The sequence below is a fragment of the Pseudonaja textilis genome, unplaced genomic scaffold, assembly GCF_049901715.1.
Source record: "Pseudonaja textilis isolate UNSWEBS1 unplaced genomic scaffold, rPseTex1.2 PTEXCTG207, whole genome shotgun sequence".
In the NCBI taxonomy this organism is placed as follows: domain Eukaryota; kingdom Metazoa; phylum Chordata; class Lepidosauria; order Squamata; family Elapidae; genus Pseudonaja; species Pseudonaja textilis.
Genome location: NW_028262526.1, coordinates 1 through 20,000, shown reverse-complemented (window position 1 = coordinate 20,000; position 20,000 = coordinate 1). Strand labels below are relative to the sequence as shown.

The window sequence follows — 20,000 nt, the reverse complement described above, 5'->3', positions numbered from 1 at the left end:
ACCATTGTTGCACTAACTGCTCTGGTTGCTAGTTTCGAGTACAATTCAAGGTGTTGGTTATTATCTTTAAAACCTTATACAGCATGCCCACAGGTTACCTGAGGAACTGTCTCACCCCAATGGGACTGTCTGCCCCACTTATTCTGACAAAAGAGGTACTGACTAAGAAATCGTGACTGGCAGAGTTGAGGAGAACCTTTTTTGCTGTGGCTCTGGAATATCATGCCCCATGAAGGGAGTTGTTTGGTAGAGGGATGGGCTACATAAAATAAATCTTACTAAGTACTAATCTGCAGTGAATTTCTCTCAATTATCTAGTGTGCATCAGCAATAATGTTTCATCTTTTTTTGAACAGCTGTTGACATCTTGTTTTCTATGTGAAGTTTAATTCATATTAGGATGATCCTAAGTATTATTTTACTATCATGTGAAATGAAGGATATTGCACTCTCCTTTATTTGGTATTGTTGTGTAGACTGCTCTAACAGTATAATAGAATTGAAAAGCCAACCCTTCACAATGTCTTGTTGGTATGTTTGCCAGCTTGAGTCATTTATAAAAAATAATAAAAATGGCATATAAGTAAATAAAAACAAATAAACCTGCTACACCACAGGCAAATGACCCTCCCTCAAGGGTTAAGCCTGAACAAGCAGATACTAATTGCACGCGACCTTTCCATCTTTAAGACCGACGAATCGGTGGCTGCTGTTCCTTGGAAGGGGCGGGCTTTAGTGTCTCTGCCTCGATCATTGGGTATTTCTGACCAAGCGCAGGCGTGGAAAGGAGCGAAGGCTTCCCTTGTTTCTCTTGCGCTTCTTTGAAAGCGAGCCGTGCGATTCGCTAAATTGGGAATAGAGAATTTTTTTTAATTGTTATTATTATTATTATTATTCTTATTGCAGGTCTATGGCTGCTTCAGGCTCAACTTCGTGGCCGGGAGAAGGACCGCGGCGGCGATGATCCCAACCCCGCGGCACCAGCACGTGGGTCCGGAGGGTCCCTTCAGCGCTGTGTATGAGCCCGCCGAAGACACCTACTTGCTGCTGGACGCCCTCGAGCGGGATGCCGAGGCTCTGAGATGCGCCGGGTGAGGCGGCGATCGCCGGCGCTGCGCAACCAAGAGAAGAGTTCGGGGACTGAGGACGGGCGGGCTTGGCAAGGGCACCGTAGGAAAAACATTGCTACGCATTGCAATTTACATAGTCGACTGGTACCCATCATATATGAGACGATTAAAAGAGTAAATAGATCACCCAGTTATCGTTGAATGATCTTAGTCTTGAAAAACTTAAGTAGGGTTCGTCAGGGTTAATATTTGACAGGGAAACCGACAGGAAAAGGCAGGGCTTGAAGTGGAGATTGGGGGAAGACCCTTGTGGACAAAGACAGTGGCAAGAAGTATATGGAATCCAATTCACTTCAAAGGAGGTTTCATCTTTTTGTAAACTGTTAAGTAACATCATACAACTCACCATAATGTATAAACTTTCTGGAAACTTAACTTGTGGCCTGTTATCTGTATCAATTTTCCAAAGCAATATGCTGCAAATACCATGTACATATTACGTTCTGTTGCAGAAGAATTGTTTGGCCATTACTGCATCCATTGCCAGAAAATATTTTTTGCTGGGAAAAGTTCAGAAAAACTTGTATAAAGAAAAGTTACGTGTGTGTATTCACCACCAACCCACCCCACCCCACCCACCCCCCAAAAACTGCTGGATATTACTAGAATTACACCTAGTTCCAGTGACTAAGAATAAAGCAAATAAGCATCTCTGGAATATTAATGTACAAGTAAAATCCAGACATGAATAGAATAAAATCTATAAAGCCTCTAGACTTAGGTTACCCATAAATATAACATGTTTCCTTATTGATGTGTAAAATAGCATTGCAAGTAGAATGTATCAGTCTGAGAAATCAGCAGAGTTGAATAATAGTAATAATAGCAATAATTTATTAAAGTTGGATGCAACCCAATACTGAACAGCTCTGGGAAGCATACAAATATAATTAATTTAAATTACAATTATAGCAATGATTTTTTTTTTTACAAATGAAGGCAAATATACAAGTCCCAGAATAACGTTGCAAAATCCAGTCTGGGTCAGTCACCAGGACCAGAGGTTGACTGACCCAGATTGGATCTAATTAATTTATAGTTACAAATTACATTTATTAAATTTATAGGCTGACATTACTCATTGACCGCTGGATCTAGTTTTTAATTTGAAAACTTGATAGCTCAAAAATGTATACATTAAACCATGTATGTTTTGCATGTAACATTGTAAGGCTCATTTTAATCTCTGAACTATTATTTTTGCATTCGTTTAGCATTGATATATGCCTTGAAGTAGGATCTGGATCTGGAGTAGTTTCAAGTTTTTTAGCTTCAATTGTTGGATCCAAAGCATTTTACATGTGAGTATTTATACACCATTTGAGTTATATAAGATAAGCAAGAGATAGGGTGTTTCTGATGCATATTTTTGTTAAATAATTCAGCATAGTCTTTGGAATGTGAATATAAACTATTATTACATGTAAATTTGGGTTATGTCAATGGTATAATTCTTCACTCAGTAAAAAAAAATAGATAAAAAATAAAATTTGGTGTTAAATAGTGTATCTGACAGTTCTACAAAATTTCTCAGTTCAGAACTGCTTGTATTTTACTATTGTTTTAGAAACCAATATTTACCTACTTTAATGTGTCCTCCATATGTATACAAGTAGCACTTTTCTGTAGTAGCACATGTCATGTGTACATTTAAGTTATAACACATAAAAGACATTATACTGAATCAAGATTTACAAGTTGCAGATGGCTGAAACATTGAGAATCAGTCATAATTTCAATTTGTTTAGTGCTGTTGTAAATTAACCCCAGTCCATAGACCGGCACTGGTCCGCAGCATGCCAGAAACCGGAACGCGCAAACAAGGCAACACACAAAACCACGCCCCTTGATCACTGAACAAGTGGTTTTTAACCAAGGACATAAGTATTTCATGAAACCAGGGGTATATCTGGAAGGCATCAGAAAAATCAAGATGGCAGTACAATCAAATATCTGATTTAAATTACATCTGACCAATTGTTTTCTAAGGTAACCAAAGATAGTTTCTGTTTACTAAAATGTACTCTTGTGTATACAGGTGTACTGATATCAACCCTGCAGCTGGTCTATGCACTGCAGAGACAGCTAGAGAAAACAATGTTCACATTCAGCCAGTAATTACTGACCTGGTAAGACATACATTATAATTGTTTTGGTCAGCAAATTTTAAAATGTTACTAATATTCAAACATAGTTTATGTTAAATTTTAGGATAAGAATGGTTATTATAACATGAATGTTTAGAAGTAATGGAGCTCTTCTGCTTGCCTATGTACCAGTCAGCTGATTTCATGATACAGGTTGTGATCTACCCTGCTGTGATATGTTTTCAAATGATTAGTTTGACTCATGTTAGTGGTGCTTGGTACCTCAGTGTATTCTAGCTTGGGTGCAGAATGAGTGACTAGCAAAAACATAGAAGTTTTAGTGACAAATATCTTAGCAGTACAGCTATCTAAAGCATGTGAATGATAGAGAAAAGTTGTTGCATGCAGGCTTCTTTATCCATTATATAATGTATGATAAACCAATTTTTTAGGCTGCCTCATACTTTTAATTATATGAAACTTAAAGACCAGATAGCTGGTACTGAATAGATATATTTTTAATATTGTAGTTTTCCTGGGATAAGCACTGGTAGATAAGTGATATGGGAATATTAGCTTGCATTAGATTTCATATGTTTAGAACAAAATTATATGCTTGATAAAATCTCTCCAATACCTGCTTTTCACTTTCCTCCTTGTTTCTTCTTTGAATTAGATTATGCATCTGTAAGAAGGAACCTGTATTTTTCAATATCTTTTGTAATAAACCTGCAAAATCATATGCATTACATAAATGCTAATGTTTTTATTTATGTTTAGGTAACAGGATTGTTGCCACGATTACATGGAAAAGTTGATTTGCTGTTATTTAACCCACCTTATGTGGTAACCCCTTCTGCTGAGGTATGATCATATGAGATTTAAGAACAATCACCAACTGTAATAATGTACAGCTTCTGTAAAGTATCACTACTGTTTCCCCCAAAATATGACCTATTCCAAAAGTAAGTCCTAGCTTGATTTCTACACACGTGTCCAATAAAGCCCTACCCCCCAAATAAGCCCTAATTAAGACTCACCCAGTCCAGGGTATACAGGTAAAAATTAAACTAGGGAGGGGATGGGGGGTGGAGCTGCCCTACTACTTACCTCAGATAGTTGCAACTATAAGCCCTAATTAAGACTCACCCAGTCCAGGGTATACAGGTAAAAATTAAACTAGGGAGGGGATGGGGGTGGAGCTGCCCTACTACTTACCTCAGATAGTTGCAACTAGGCCTCCCATACCTCGGCCCATTTTTTCTGTAGCTGGAAGGCTTTCCTAAAGGTCTTTGTAGCTGATAACAGTTATCTGTTATCGGCTGCAGAGGCCTTCAGGAAAGCCTGGTTTTCCTTGCTGGCTGAAGATGTTCCTGAAGGCCTCTGATAACACCTGCAAGTGAGGTGAGTCAGTGGAAACACCACCACCACCACCCCCAAAAAACTTATGCCTTTTTTGGTGGCAAAAAGAATATAAGACAGGGTCTTATTTTGGGGGGAAACATGGTAGTATTGTAAAGTATCACTAGTATTGAAAACAATCAATTAGTTGGAAATTGATTTTTTCACACCCCAGCTTTTGTATTTCTAAATCACTACTTATACATGGAACATTATCATCCTTCACTTATGCTTTTGCTTGTTTCTACATCTTCTCTTTATATTTGTATCTTAACCCCAATTCCATAGAAGCATAGAATATGATCATTGACTATATCTTGGAGATATACTTTGGCTCCCTGTCCATTGAAGAAATCCACTATTGCAGCATCTGAAGAAGAATCTACCATTTCTCAAGAAATACAGAACAAGAACTGCAGAACAATTCTTAAACATGCTTAATGTCCAATAGAAATATGCATTATTATTCTTCCTTGCCCTGTCTTCTGAAATAACTTTGAACAAGTCTACCGTGCCTTCTATATAACAACCTTTCAGTTCAATTTTCCATATCTTATTTGTTCTAGATACAAACTCATGGAATTGAGGCAGCCTGGGCTGGAGGTAAAAATGGCAGAGAGGTTATGGATAGACTCTTTCCACTTGTGTCAGACTTACTATCAGCAAGAGGATTGTTTTATTTAGTTACAATTAAAGAAAATAATCCAGGTAGCATTATCTCAATTTCTTCTTAAATATGGTGGTGGTTGATTGTCTTGCAAAATACTTTTTAATAGTTATGTAAAATCTTTTGAGTCCTTTTGATTGTGGTAGATGCAGGCTGAGCTTTGTTACTAGTATCTGTATTACCATGTTGCTATTAAACACCATCAACAAAAGAATATAGATGCTCTTTCAAATGTAGAGACAAATTATAAAGAAAATGAAGCACAGGGACTATTTTTCTGGCATTCATACATTGGGCAGATTAACTTATTTAACCTGCAGGGTTGTAGCCATTACAAGATATTGGGATCTAAAGAAATAGACTTTCTTTTTTATTATTTAGAAATAATATACATGGAAATAGCTCCAGTGCACTGTCATTTTTTTCTCCAAGATTCAGTTAGGTTAGCAGTAAAGTAAGTTATTTCAAAACTGAATGATAATCTCTTGTTTTAAATTGCAGGTGAAATTATTAAAATATTGCAGGAATGTGGTTTAAATGGCAATAAAGTAATTTCCAGACAAGCAGGAAGGGAGTATCTCTCAGTACTGAAATTCTACAAATCCTGAAGCTGGCTTCTGGAGGAATCTTTGTTTTAAAATGCTATCTTTGATTAATTAAGATTAAATTCTAACTGCTGAAAACTAGTACACATTAGTATATTATCTTAATTTTAAAAATATGCATATTTCCATATGTGTAAAATCAAAATTTTGACAAATTTATAAAAGTGGAAAGTAAAATACTGCGTAAACATTGTTACAATCCTATCATACATGTACTTAGAAGCGAGATTGTGGCTGTTCCAACTTGCTTCTTTTTATCTGAATAATGAACTTAGCATGGAATTCATTCTCTTGTTTCTATTGCATATTCTGAGTTCATGGGCTTGCAAAGTTAAAGTAGACGTTTCAAGCTTGAAATAGCTTTTTCAGTGTTTGAGAAATGTTCCAAGTTTATAAAATACTTATTGGTATTTCACATTGACTTGGTAGAAATAAGAACAAGTACCTGCAAGGTAATAGTTTAAGTAAAAACAACTGTTTCAAGTTTGAAGTCATTATTTCAATTTCATAATAACTGTTTCAGATATAGAATATTATTAGATAGTCAAAATACTTAAAATATGGTTGGAACAGATGTTTTAAACTTGAATGCTTAAATTCAGAATCTTTTGCACACCACTAGTCCCTACTACAGTACTAGTAATTGCTATAAGCTGCACTAGCTGGCTCACAATATAGTTTGCCAATACCTCAAATCCAGTATACAGTTTAAGAACCAGTACCACAGATGCATATGTGAGTATCTCAAGTGTGTCTATCCCTCTCATTTTAAACCTTTAATACCAATTCTAATCATGATCTCTAATTGAGCAAACAATTAAATTGCTCTTCGTGCTGCTAAAAATCTTTCAACCTTAACAGGGCTTATGTAAGACAGGATATAATACGTAATAGCCACTGGTCAAAAACTGTCACATGTCACCCATTTCTACTTTTCACATCTGAATATTATTAATGCAAAGATAGTGAGCAATACCAAGACATGATCAATCAGTTTGAACTTTTTATTGTAAGGGAAAAAATTAAGGTTTTACTGCTCAGTCCAAGGATGATGTTTTTAGGCTTGCTTGAAGCAGAAAAATGAGGTACATCAGAAGAAAGTCTCTCGGCAAAGAGGGCAAGTGGACTTGTTGCTAGATGTAAACCATTTGTACTAGAGGAATTCAGAAAGCAAATATTAAAAATACTCTAGCATTTACTATTCCCAATTAAACACTAGCCAGTCAAGATTGAATATGGCGTATTTAAATGATCTCTAAAGAGAAATATTAAGAGCCTATTTGTAATGAAATATTTTCATGGAATAGCCTTGTAGCTAACAATACTATGAAAGAGTAACTCTCTCACAAACCAGTTTCCTTTAAGCTCTGATTTACATTGAAGGCATAAAAAACCCTGAAAAATAAAAACTTTTATTGCCCCCCTGAAAACAGCAAATCATGTCAGGTTAAAGATTCCCATAATTTGCTAAAGAGCTCCCTTTACAAAATTAGCTATAAAATATTTTCTTAAGCTATTTATATAAATGTTCATATGACTATTAGTAGCATTAAAGCCATATAAATTTCAAGCTTGTTTTCTTACAGAAATACGACTAGTCAAGATACTTACCAGGCAGGCTGAATGGAACTTTTTCTTGCATGTTCTGCAAGCTTTTTTGGGGAGGGAGTAGTTGGAACCATGTATAACCGAGAAACAGATCATGCAGTCTTCAACGCCCTCAAATCGTTTGTCCACATTGTTTTTCCACAATGCTAGCCCTTCCATAATGCTTCCATTCTGTTGGGAAAATAATGCATTTCAGCTCTGTGCAATATCACCATCTTCTACAATTTCCTACAAATGCATGTAATATCATAATGCAGTGTATAATATATACTGTAAGGTCTTTAGGTGTTGATGTGCTGAATAATCAGTTTGACCGACTATATACTTTCCTGGGATACTGTTGCAACACTGGAGATCAGTTATGTGATCTGGGAAGAATGCTACTGCTTTATAAACTGCCCAACAAGTACCATTATGAATCCTAGACATTTTTTTTTACCTTTCAAGTAGTTCAGTTACCTTTTTTAGAGCAGATCTAATTCATATGACCAAAGTCAAGACTGTATATGAAAAAGTACCTGATGAGTGAGATAAGTGCTAAGCTGTAGCATCCAATTACGCCATTGCTGAACTGCTACACCAACTCTTTTCCCACTCTCTACAGCTATGGAGCCCAAAGGATAATTTGAGGGAAGCTGTATAATCAATTCAATGAATATATCATCAACTGAGTAAGTAGCAATGACTTCTCGAGTGGCAGATCGAGCTTTTACCTGTAAAAACAAAAACATCATTTATTATAGCAACAATGTTTTGATCCTATTGTTTACTTTCAAGATATAGCATAACAACCCTAATTGGGACAGAAATTTCCATCACCTAAGCAAAGCAGTCATTAGGTGAATCATCACATGATCCTGCCATTTAGTGATGGTAGTTCCAGTTGAACTAGTTAGACAAGGATCTCACGTTTTTCCTGCCTGTCTGACCTCCACTTCAACTCCATCTATCTCCTGTCCCATCTCTATCCTTTTGGATGCCCTGCACTCTACCACCCCGCTACCCCTGCCACTGACTTTTGCTATTTTCCTTCTGGCCAGCTGAGGCAGTTGTTAATCCTTGTGTTGCCTTCCTGAGACCTTAACAAAGCTTCATGGAGGCCATGCAAGACCCAACACCTACACTGACCAGCGTGCCTTGTCAGCAGCAGTGGGAGGCAAAGGTGACAGGACAGGTGGGAGTGCAGCACCACTAAAAGGCCAGAGATAGAAGGGAGGGGAGTTTAAATATAGACTGCGGTCATAAAGTGTGCTGCCAAGTGACCAAAAATTGATATGACCGCAAGGCCATGCAATGGCTGTAACTCCAAGGAATAGTCATATTTACCATTCATTCAATGTTGTAACTTTGAAGAGTTCCTGGATAAATGGTTATTAAATGAGGATAAACTGTACGTGATTTTTGTTTTCAAATTTTATGTTTAAGCAACAATGAAAAACAACTGTTTTCTGAGTTGATTGGAAGCACTGGCACGGAGGTGATCTTAGGGCTACTCTCAAAACAATGCAGATCTGCAAGCTAAGCATTCTTCCATGAAGCATTTCTGTTCCATTAAGTTCCTAAGTTGTTTACATTACTAAATTAAAAAACGCCTTAGAACAGCAGTCCCCAATCTTGTTGGGACCAGTTTTGTGGAAGACAATTTGGGGGGTGGGGTGGGGACCTAGATCCATGCAGTTTTGCTTGCCTGCCACTCACCTCCAGCTGTGCGGCCATTTTCCTAACAGGTCACAGACAGATACTGATCTGCAGCCCACAGGTTGGGGGATCCCTGCCTTAGAATATATGCAAAAACCTAGTTATTGTTGGGTAGTGCCTCTTCCTCAAATAATGGCTTTTCTTGTAGAAATAAATTCAAGATGACAATTCCCCATGTACCTAAAGTATTTGGGATTATTTCATATGTATTCTATTAAATATTTAGATGCAATTAAAATAAAGCAAAAAAGTTGATTATTTTTAGGCTACATTTACTTGTAAGAAATATAAGTTATGATTACCAAGCATAGGAATTATGCTGATTTTTCTTCACAGAAAAATTAAGCTCATTCATAACAACACAGAATCCATTCTGTTTTTAAAAGCTCTTCAATATAAGTATCTAAGCATCTTCTATCTTGTGAATGTAAGATTAATATGTTAGACTTGATCATTTGTACAGATTTGTATTCTAAGCAGTCTAATGTTAGATTATTAATTAAAATATTGAATAGGGAATACAAGTAGTCCATGACATATGACCACAATTGAGCCCAAAAATTTTGTTACTAAGTGAAACATTTGTTAAGTGAATTTTTTCCCCTTTATGACTTTTCATGCCACAGTTGTTAAGTGAATCACTGCAGTTAAGTTAGTAACACCATTGTTAAATGAATCTGGCTTTGCTTGTCAGAAGTTACAAAGGGGGATCAATGTAACCCAGCTGCCATTTTGATCATGTGACCATGAAAAGGGTGCAACAATATTAAGTGTGAAAAATGATCACAAGTCACTTTTTTCAGTGTAACTTTGAATGGTCACTAAATGAACTGTTGTAAGTTGAAGACTATCTGTATTGTGGAATGGAAAGTAACATCTGACTATTAATATTAATTCAGCCTTACTTAACCCAGTTTGAACATCTTTAGGTGGAAAGATGTCCACTATGCTATACTATTATAAACATGCATCACTGTATTTAATAAAGTACACCATGAAATGCACATACAGACAGTGAGATAATAAAAAGATAATGATACAAACCGTCATGCCATTAAACAACTGGGTACTGCTCTGTACAGAAGATATTTCTTGGGAGGACAGTATGCCACTAACATATTTGCTTGTAAATTTATCTACAATGTTGAAGACTCGTTTCTCACAGCTGTTCCACCAAAGACGAACCATAGCTGGCAGATCTTTTAAGGTCATGCAATAGACAGTGCAAGCCAAATGTGGAATATGTGAGGACATTGCTAGTGTATCTATAGAAAAAATGGAAAAAATATAGAAATAAAGCCAGTTTAAAAAGTGTTGGGAGTTTCATGCTTTCAATTATAGTATTTCCATTTCTTAGTAATGTGAGTAAAATAGAATACATTCTTACTTGAATTACTAAATTGGCTAGGGCTTATTCTAAGCCTGTGATGGTGAACCTATCGCACACGTGCCACAGGTGGCACGCAGAGCCATTTGTGCGGGCATGCGAGCCCCAGCCAAACTTACCTGCACATGCACGTGCCTCCCAGCTGATTTTCTGCCTCTTTGAGGCTGTTTTCGCTTTCCCAGAGGCTCGAGGAAAGCCTCTGCAGCCTTGAGTGGGTGAAAAATGGGCCTTCTGGAAATACCGGAAGTGCCTGTTTTTAGCATCTGGAGCTCAGGAAAGGCTGTTTTTGCCCTTCTGGAGGCTCGAGGGAAGTCTCTGGAGGCCAAAAAACTGGACTTCTGGAAATACCGGAAGTGCCCAAACGGCCCATTTTTGGCCTCCTGAGGCTGCAGAGGCTTCCCTTGGGCCTCTGGAAGGGCGAAAACAGCCTTTCCCGGGCTGAAAATGGGCATTTCCAGTACCTTGAGCCTCTGGGAAGACGAAAATGGCCTCAAATGGGCCAAAAATCAGCTAGGAGATGTGCGCATGCACAGCGCAAGGGGGTGGGGGTGTTGTGTGCACATGCAGGGGCACATTGCATTGTGGGTTCCAGCGCGCACACAATTTCGGCACACCACAACAAAAAGGTTCCCCATCACTGTTCTAAAGTAAGGATAGCTTTCAAAATTATTCCAATACCAAGCTGCCTATATGTCAAATCTATTACATGACAGAAAACTCTTGCTCTTTTCTCAAAATGGTATTCTCATCCCCACCCCATGGCCATGCTGACCAGGAATTCTGGGAACTCAACAGGTTTAGAGGCATTACCCTGTTACTGCACAAATTTAAGAACTCTGACTTCTTCCTATGTTAGAGACAGTGAAATGCCTCACAATCATTCACTGACAGTTTTGGCTACTTGTTTATCTTATTTTTCCTCTCCATTGGCCACTAAAAGGAAAAAGCTTGTGGGCAATCACCCCAGATTTCTCTGTTAACATGGGATGGTGACCATATAGAAGCATGCAAATTCTTTTAGCTTGGAATTTCAAAGGGGAAAAAAATCTATGAGAACACTGCAAGGATTGGCAAGTCGAAGAGAACGCACATTTTGAATTAACCAAAATTTCTTGAGCTTTAACTGGGACCTATTCAGCAAAGAGTGCCATCCATTTTGCTCTGATTGTTCATGTATTACTGCAATATAACAAGGATATTTAGGAGACATTTGTTCTGCCATTAAACCACCTAAAAATAGGGCAATATTTTAGAGGACAATGACTACCCTAGAGGAGTCCTAACAAAAAAAAATCTCTTAAATAATGAAATGCAGAAAAATTAAGGATATTTTGACTTGCCTTTGATGTCTAAATCAAGCTCTTCAGTAAAATATGTTTTTATATCTTTATTTGAAAGTTCTGATGTTGATCCAGGAAAAGTTGGGTTTTCTGGCATAAGCCTGAACAAGTGATATAATAGTTTATTCAAACTCTTAGTTCTTCGAAGGTACTGTGAATAAAGAGCTCGAAGCTGGAGGAAAAGTAACATGTAAAATAATTCCCATGAATTATGAAACATTTTAATAAAATAAGAACTCTTTCTGTAAAATGCCCCTAAAGCATCTGCATCAACAGACCATGAAGTAAATGGAATAGAGAAAGGTTCATTTAAGCGTATGTTTTCATTTTATTTGATTTCTACTCTCAGCATCTAGTGAGCCCTTGTGGCCCCTGTGGAAAGGCCCATACAAAAAGCACCATTGGTACTAGAGACCATTGGTAGCATGGATAAAATTGTCAGGTAATAGCATGAGAACAGATGATGGATAAACTGTACATCCACATAATATTATACCAACATATCTTTATATCTTCTAAGCAACCTGAGATTATGCATCATGTTTACAGGCAAAGACCAAATGACTATCAAATCTTACTTTAAAATTTGCCTTAAAAATTTATTTTTATTTCAGCTTGTTAACCAAATAGTTTACATTTCATTATTAACAACAGTAATAAAAATAGCCCCAGCAGCTCAATATTGCTTTCCTATTGCTAGGTGTGGAATATTTTTTTCTGTGTTCTTATAGGCAGATGAGAATACTTTCGATTTTAAGTTCCTAATTCCGATCAAACAACCTGCAATGAATTTATTTCTATTGCTAATAGTAAAATGCTTATGTACACAGATCAGCACTTTAACTGAACTGTCTTGTTACCTGAAGGGTTCATAGGGTGGGGGGTGGAAAATAAACAATTTACCTGGGAAGAAGCTCCTTTGAAGAAAGTCAGAATTAATTTCCAGGTAAGAAGATACCCTAAAATAATGCAAAACTCAATACTCATTGGCTGAATTTCTGCAAATTCTCCAACTGGGATGCATTCTAGGATCTTTTCTAGTAAATCTTCCTGAGTGGTAAGAACAGTCATAAGTGCTGCTGGTGGGGACCTAAAATAAAAGGATGAAATACTGTGTGTAGAAAAAGAGCAATCTATTACATACACACACACACACACACACACACACACACACACACACACACCTTAAGAGAGCTTTATTGCTTAAAATAGATAAAGCAATAGTAGGAGTAACTTTCATAATATAGTATTCTATTCTTTTCAATTCTTGGTCATCCATGCCATCCATAATTATATAATTATCACACATAGTTTTTCATTTATGAGTTTAAAAGCTCATATCTCTTCCTCCACAGCACAGTGTGCAAATATCCAACAGGAAGTTCCAAAATGCATTAGTTTGAGGAAGACTTTTTCTATCTGATACCTCTTTCCAACTAAAATAGATTTTTTTTTCTCTTGTCTCTAGTGACCATGAGTAACAGCCATAATTTCCTCCAACCTAAAGAAAAAGATAGCTAAGACTCTTAAAACTTAAGTAATCAAACTCTTCGTTATTGCATACCTTTTTAATACATAAACTAAGTAGAGTTAATCTTCAAAAAAATCTCAATTTAATTTAAATTCATGTTCAGAAACTTAAGTTCATGGTCAATACTGGAATTTGGTAACACGAATTTAACATATTTACACAAAAATCTTCATTTACAAAATGTTTAATGTTATGGTTTTTCCTATATATAAATCTCAACATTGCTAAAATACTATTTGTTTTACCTACTACATTGATTTCTAACCTCTGATATTAAAAAAACTATTCTACTTTTGTTTCTTCAAAAAAAAGCACTGTTACACTGTGGCAAAAATAGCAAATGGTTGAAACTAAGTATGTCTCATTTTTATTATTTTTACAAATAACTCAAGGTAGTGAACATATCCAACACACCTTCCTTCTCCTATTTTCCCCACAACAATAACCCTATGAGTGGGTTGGGCTGAGAGAGAGTAACTGGCTCAAAGTCACGCAGACAAGCTAGTCTATAAATCATTGTAAATATAAAATGAAACATACAGTAATAGTTCCTCTTCTTCATCACCATAGGACCTGAGATCCACATTGTCAAATTTAGGTAAATCAGACATTAACCTAGAATATCAAATAAAGAAATGAGAAGAACCTATTTATATTTTTATAGCATAAATATTTATGACTTTGAGAAGTAATCATAATAAAATGATATCATATTAAAACATTAATTTTTAGCATATGATAGACCCAGTCATTAAAAGGGTACAGTAACAGACTTGGTTTTTTATTAAATAGCTGCCTTGGTGGACATGGCCAGTCACAAACTACCAATTCACCAGTCATTTTAGATACTATTTACATTCCGGGGTATGGGGATTTCTATGAGAGAGAAAGATATATCCGCTGGTACATATTAGATTAGATGCTTATGTTTGGCTTGGAAGAACGCCAGATTCTTATTGAATGAAAAGTAAGTCATGCAGAGCAAGGAAACCAATGGCCAAGATGATTAACTGAGTCACACTGGTGCCTATAAGATTCATATTGTACATATCTGGAATACAGCAATGAATCAGAGTACTTTTGCAATACAATGAACTAGAAGTTTATTTTCATTTTGCTCCCTCCTCCAGGAGATTTTTATACATGCCATATCCATGAAGAAATTATTAAAGGAAGCTCTAAAGAATACATTAGTAAATATCTCTTTATTGTACTACCCTATCCAGCTCATAAAAAATCTGAACTATATGGGCCTGAGGTTATAACCACTACTTCTGTTATCTTCCACTGAAAACAAAGCTTGGGTTGATTAAGAAATTATTAGTATATAGAAAATGTATCATATTTTTGTATTATTATGGTAAAGAATAGTGCTTCTATATTCCCTAGCTTTAAAGTATTTCCTAATACTGATAAAATTAAAAATGGAACTAGATCACAGCATGCTCTGAGGAAATTGGAAATAACTTACTTGTTTAGCATGTGGTACACTGTAATTTGAACAGGTCTAGCTCTGAAGATTAATAATGGAGAAAAAGTATTTAACAAAGTCTGTAGATTGTCAGGGAGATTTGTTTTCTGACCAGCAACAAATTTGGCAGGAAGCCTGTGGTTCAGTAACTGATCCTTTGATATATACGTTAAAGCTTTACCCAAGGATTTTAACATGGAATTCTGAAATGATGTTTCCATTACATCTTGTTCTTTTCCTGTATAAAAGGTAATTCACAGCCTGAAATTATTATAACAAATATTCAAGTAGCAATTATAAAGAATGATTTCCATCTAAATTGCCATAAATAATATCCAGTCGTACTTTCCTGGAGTGTTAAATAGCCTTTCAAAGTATTTTTATGTTATGGCTCTACATTGCCTGTCTGTATATTTACCGTCCATTATAGACTTACTGGTGATTTTTGCCAAGAAAGGCAGAAGCAAGCTATGAATGCCTTCCGAAAAGAAGTCCTGCCATTCTGACATGAGGTTTTTTGGAAATTTTTCAACAATTTCAGGAGTTGCTGCCTGGAAGTAGGCACTCAGAGAACCACTCAGGTCACAGCTAACAGAAGCAAAGACTTGTACCTGTGCGGCAGGAAAAACTTCTGGGTTTTCACAGGTTGTCTGCAAACAATTAAATTAAATTACTCTTTTTCATAGCAAATTTCAAAACATGTCACATCAAGTAATATTTCTTATATAACTTTTTAGCTATACATTAAAAAAATCTACCATTTTATAACAAATCAAAATTATTTCCAAATTCCTCCAAAGTAGATCCTAGTAGTTAATAGATAACTCTTTAAACAATATACACAAATACGCTTTTAGCCACTTATATTTTAATAATTACTATTCCATATTTTAATCCATGCTTTAATTTCGTATAGACAGGACTAACACACCTTAATTAAGGACATGAATATATTGATACAATGAATGGTTCTGTTTGCAGAGTACATGCTGAAACAGAAACAAGACTGAGTCCACATTATTTTCAATACTGAGTTAATTTAGTTGCATAAAAACCTTAAACATTTTATAGCCAGAATCATAGAATACTGATCATGTAATAAACTTACTGATTTACACTGGCTTTTTCATTATATTTTACATTTTCAAACAATGAGATGTTTTTCCCACAAGAAATGTGAAATTCTTTAAATGCAGAAACCATATCATTATTTTTATGTTTTTTACTTACTTCTAACCATGCTAGCATGGAGCACAGCACAAAATCCCATTCATTCTCCAATAAGGAGACAGGCTTCTTCAGCAACAGAGAAATGAAACGGATCATTTCTATATTTAAACCAAGCAGCTGTGGATTTGTTTCTTGTAAATTGCTGGGGCAAAATATTAAGAAAATGTTTAGAAGCTAAACTAAAATGAAAGGGCAAGACAAATGTTTGTATTACAATTAAACCAACACCTCCAATTTTTCTTCTGTCAGGATTCTGTTTACTAAAAGAAAACATTCAGGTGAGAGAGTTCAAAACAAACAATTGTTTGTTGAATGCAAAAAACAAGAACATATTTCCAATAGAAAAAAGTATATGCAGTTCAGCACTACACTGTGGAATTCTTGATGCTCTCTGAGCGGAGTTGTTTGCTTGCAAGATGTTTCAGTACCCAAGCCAAGAAAACCATGAAGTTGGGTAATGAAATATCTACAAGCAAACAATCAAGCTTAGAGAGCACCAAGAACTCCCCAAACAGTATCTGATTTATGGACAGCTCAGCTTGTCTTAGGAGGTATGTTAAGCTATTTCTCTTTGGTGAAAGCCAACATTCTCAAAGCACAAAAGTATATATTGAAATTAAGTTCCTTTGTATCGCAATGGCAGCTTTCAATAAAAAAAGAAACTGAATACATTATTTAATGAAATAATTGATTCTAGAAGTTTTTTTTAAAGTGTAACACTCATTATAATCTGTGAACAATAAGATTGTATTAAGATGCACTCTTATTCCTGTTACACACATGATGTCTCTTCTAAAACAAAATGCATTTAAATGCTAGAACATCTATAGAGGACCACTTTGACAAAGCTGATAAAAAAGACAAGCTTGCAATTATTGGACTAAAATCATAGATTGAAATAAACAAAATTTGACTATTATAATGCAAGCAAACCTATTTTAGTTATTCTATGAATTGTTTTGAAAAATAAGATAAATAATTCACCAGCTGAAAAGAAAACTATCTTCATAATCACTGCCCCAAGATATGATGACCTTCAATATTCCAGCCATTACTTCTCCATAATCAGTATTTTTAGTATTCAAGCAGGAATTTAAAATGCCAAGATATCCAAATGCTCCTGAATAGTGTGAAATATAAATTTAATAAAAGTTAATAAATGTCCTTGAGTATATTAAGAAAACAAAAAGAAATGTGTTTAGTGATCAACTGAATACTGACAATTCTAGTAAAGTAACAAGATCCATTAAAATAGTTTTCCAATTATCAATTGCAAATAATAATGTGATTGTATGCACTAAACATCCTTCCTCTTCCAACTCAATGTAGCATTGGAGAAATTATTTAAGACACTGACCCTCAGTACTGAAGAGATCAGTTCCATTACATGTCATCAGTTTAGCTGTGAACCTAATCACAAGTTCTTCCTTATATTCCTCAGGTAAAACTGGAGACAGACTCTGAAGTGTATGCAGGTTTCCTTCAGTTAATGGGAAAAAGCTGTTCATGGGAAAAAGAAAATAAGAGAATCAATATAAAATTGTTTTTGTATTGATGAAAAAATACAAAAATCAGGATGACAGAGATTGTTATATGCAGAACTCTACGAGTAACAAAACGTATCTAACTTCAAAAAAGTAAGACATTTTGGACAGCTGCACCATTTATTTGAAACAGTCATGGATCTAGGGCAGGGGTGTCCAACCTTGGCAACTTTAAGACTTGTAGACTTCAACTCCCAGAATTCCTCAGCCAGCAAAGCTGGCTGAGGAATTCTGGGAGTTGAAGTCCACAAGTCTTAAAGTTGTCACGGTTGGACACCCCTGATCTAGGGTTAGAAATTTTTAATAATTTAGGATATATTAAAGGCCATTAGAGAATTGAAGGTTTGTGTGTGTGTGTGTGTGTGTATGTTACTGTTAGCTATTAGTTAATATAATATTCAGATGCAATAGAAAACTATTACTATCCTATGTATGTGTGTGTGTGTGTGTGTGTGTGTGTATAAAAACACACATATACACATGTACAGCCGTACCGAAAAGGACAAAGGTTCTTCTGATTGAGACCAATAATGATAATGGCAACAACATCTCTGTTTGCAATTGAAGACATTCTGTACAGCTTTTCCTGTCTTGATTTAATCACTGTAATAGTGGGACAAGAAATTGTAGTTCCCACGCCGTCCCAATTTACTATCTATCATACCTGTCAGGTGAATCAAAAAGTGCTTTAATCTCACAGGGTTCAAAATTTTTTGTATTTATCAATTTAGCCATTGTTAAAGCCCAAAGTCGTCCACTCTCTTTTGATCTACAAAGAATACAAAATTTCTGTTTAACATGGCTTGTATATGAGTACAACAAAATCATTTGCATTTATTTTAGGTGAGAATTGTTTATATAAAGGAGATACATATATATTAAAAAAAAATCAAGATAATTTCTAACAGAAGCCTTATGAGAAATACATATTTTTCTTTCAATACTTACCTATTGAACAATATTTGTAAAAGATGGGAAATATTATTGAGTAGATAGAAATTTTCATGTGAAATTTTCATTACTTCAGTATTATGAAGAAATTCAAGTAGCAGACCAGATGGGTTTGCTAATTCTTCAATCCACTGTAAGGCATATAGCTGTTCTACAACTAGAAAAACACAAAATATTTTTCATTTCTATACCAGTTACTAGTTAAATGTATACACTTATTTAACTCTTTAGAGATTTATTAAATAACAAAACACTATGTCTAGTGTGTATATTTATATAGTATGATTTACATTTGGTTTACTAATTTACTAAATAAAAAATATGTATAATAGTGCATTAAAAAACTTACAAGAAGGTTTATTTTAATTATTTATAAAACAGTTTATAGTTCATCTATAATAATTTTATAATAATGTTATAATAATTAAATTATTTATAATTTTAATGTTCAATAAAGCATTGAAAATGAGAGGCAACAATGAGAGCTAACAGTGGTATTTCAACTAATATAAATAGTTTATGGCATAGAGTAGCCTTTCTCAACCTTTTTAGAAAGTTTGGAGAAAGCCTTAAAAATATTAAAACTGCGCTAAACTATTCACTTCTAATCTATGCAATTCTGGTTGTAAATATTTTGAATTGTGTAAGTTAGAAGTGAACTGTTGTCATGTCCCAAAAGCAAAGCAATAGGCCCACAGCTGAGTCACAGGGTGGAAAATTCCACTGCCACAAGCAAGAGCATTACATGGCATAGATAATTTAAAAAGTTTTTTCTTTTCTAATAGTGTTCTCTTGGTGAACCCATAGTGACTCTTAGCAGAATCCTCAGGTTTCACAAAACTCCAGTTGAGAAATGCTGGCCTAGAACCTGGAAATATCATTGTGGGTGGCACCTATTAATTATGCAAAACAGTGATCTCCTATCATAAGATGTAGTTGTGACATTCAAATATTTATCCCAATAGGTCATTATTAACCCCTAAAGTTTACATATAATTTTATTATATATTCAATGTAACATATGCCACATTTCTATTTGGCAAAATGGCAATAACAGGAAAAAAAGAATATAATATGATTGTTATACACAGGTTTAATTTTTTTTTTTACTATCACTTACTGATATTATCAATTTTTCTTCTTTCTACTTCAGGATTTTCAAAGACAACCTCCTTTTCCAGTATCAATAATGCCATTCTACTAAGCAGAGCTGCAGTACAAAGATGACTGGGAAGTTTAGCTGGGATAGAACATGTATGGTCTGTTCCAGGTAATTCACAATTAATACTTAGTCTTCCTTCCAGAAGTGGCTTCCTCAACCACTGTAATAACATATTAAAATCATATATT

At 35.1% G+C, this 20,000-nt stretch overlaps 2 protein-coding genes and 1 long non-coding RNA gene across 3 annotated transcripts; 2 read left to right on the top strand and 1 right to left on the bottom strand.

Annotated features, from left to right (window-relative positions):
- Positions 1 to 769: 769 nt before the first annotated feature.
- Positions 770 to 5,971, top strand: HEMK2 (HemK methyltransferase 2, ETF1 glutamine and histone H4 lysine). The gene is made up of 6 exons (XM_026700631.2): positions 770 to 1,091; positions 2,345 to 2,431; positions 3,169 to 3,259; positions 3,998 to 4,081; positions 5,185 to 5,326; positions 5,787 to 5,971. Exons 1-6 carry the CDS (start codon positions 961 to 963, stop codon positions 5,891 to 5,893), a joined length of 642 nt encoding a protein of 213 aa, XP_026556416.2. The 5' UTR covers positions 770 to 960; the 3' UTR covers positions 5,894 to 5,971.
- Positions 5,972 to 6,880: 909 nt separating this feature from the next.
- Positions 6,881 to 19,991, bottom strand: LOC113436294 (E3 ubiquitin-protein ligase listerin). The gene is made up of 15 exons (XM_087918696.1): positions 19,771 to 19,991; positions 18,648 to 18,807; positions 18,364 to 18,468; positions 17,513 to 17,655; positions 17,140 to 17,275; positions 16,156 to 16,297; positions 15,362 to 15,575; positions 14,926 to 15,163; positions 13,995 to 14,069; positions 12,827 to 13,013; positions 11,924 to 12,095; positions 10,241 to 10,461; positions 8,017 to 8,211; positions 7,502 to 7,669; positions 6,881 to 7,043 (listed from the first exon to the last, which is right to left on the bottom strand). The coding sequence occupies exons 1-15, from the start codon at positions 19,982 to 19,984 to the stop codon at positions 6,981 to 6,983; spliced, it is 2,433 nt and encodes an 810-aa protein (XP_087774822.1). The 5' UTR covers positions 19,985 to 19,991; the 3' UTR covers positions 6,881 to 6,980.
- Positions 8,608 to 8,891, top strand: LOC148123827 (uncharacterized). Its single transcript, XR_015740511.1, has 2 exons — positions 8,608 to 8,718; positions 8,758 to 8,891. It is a non-coding gene; the product is annotated as an uncharacterized LOC148123827 (long non-coding RNA).
- Positions 19,992 to 20,000: the final 9 nt, after the last annotated feature.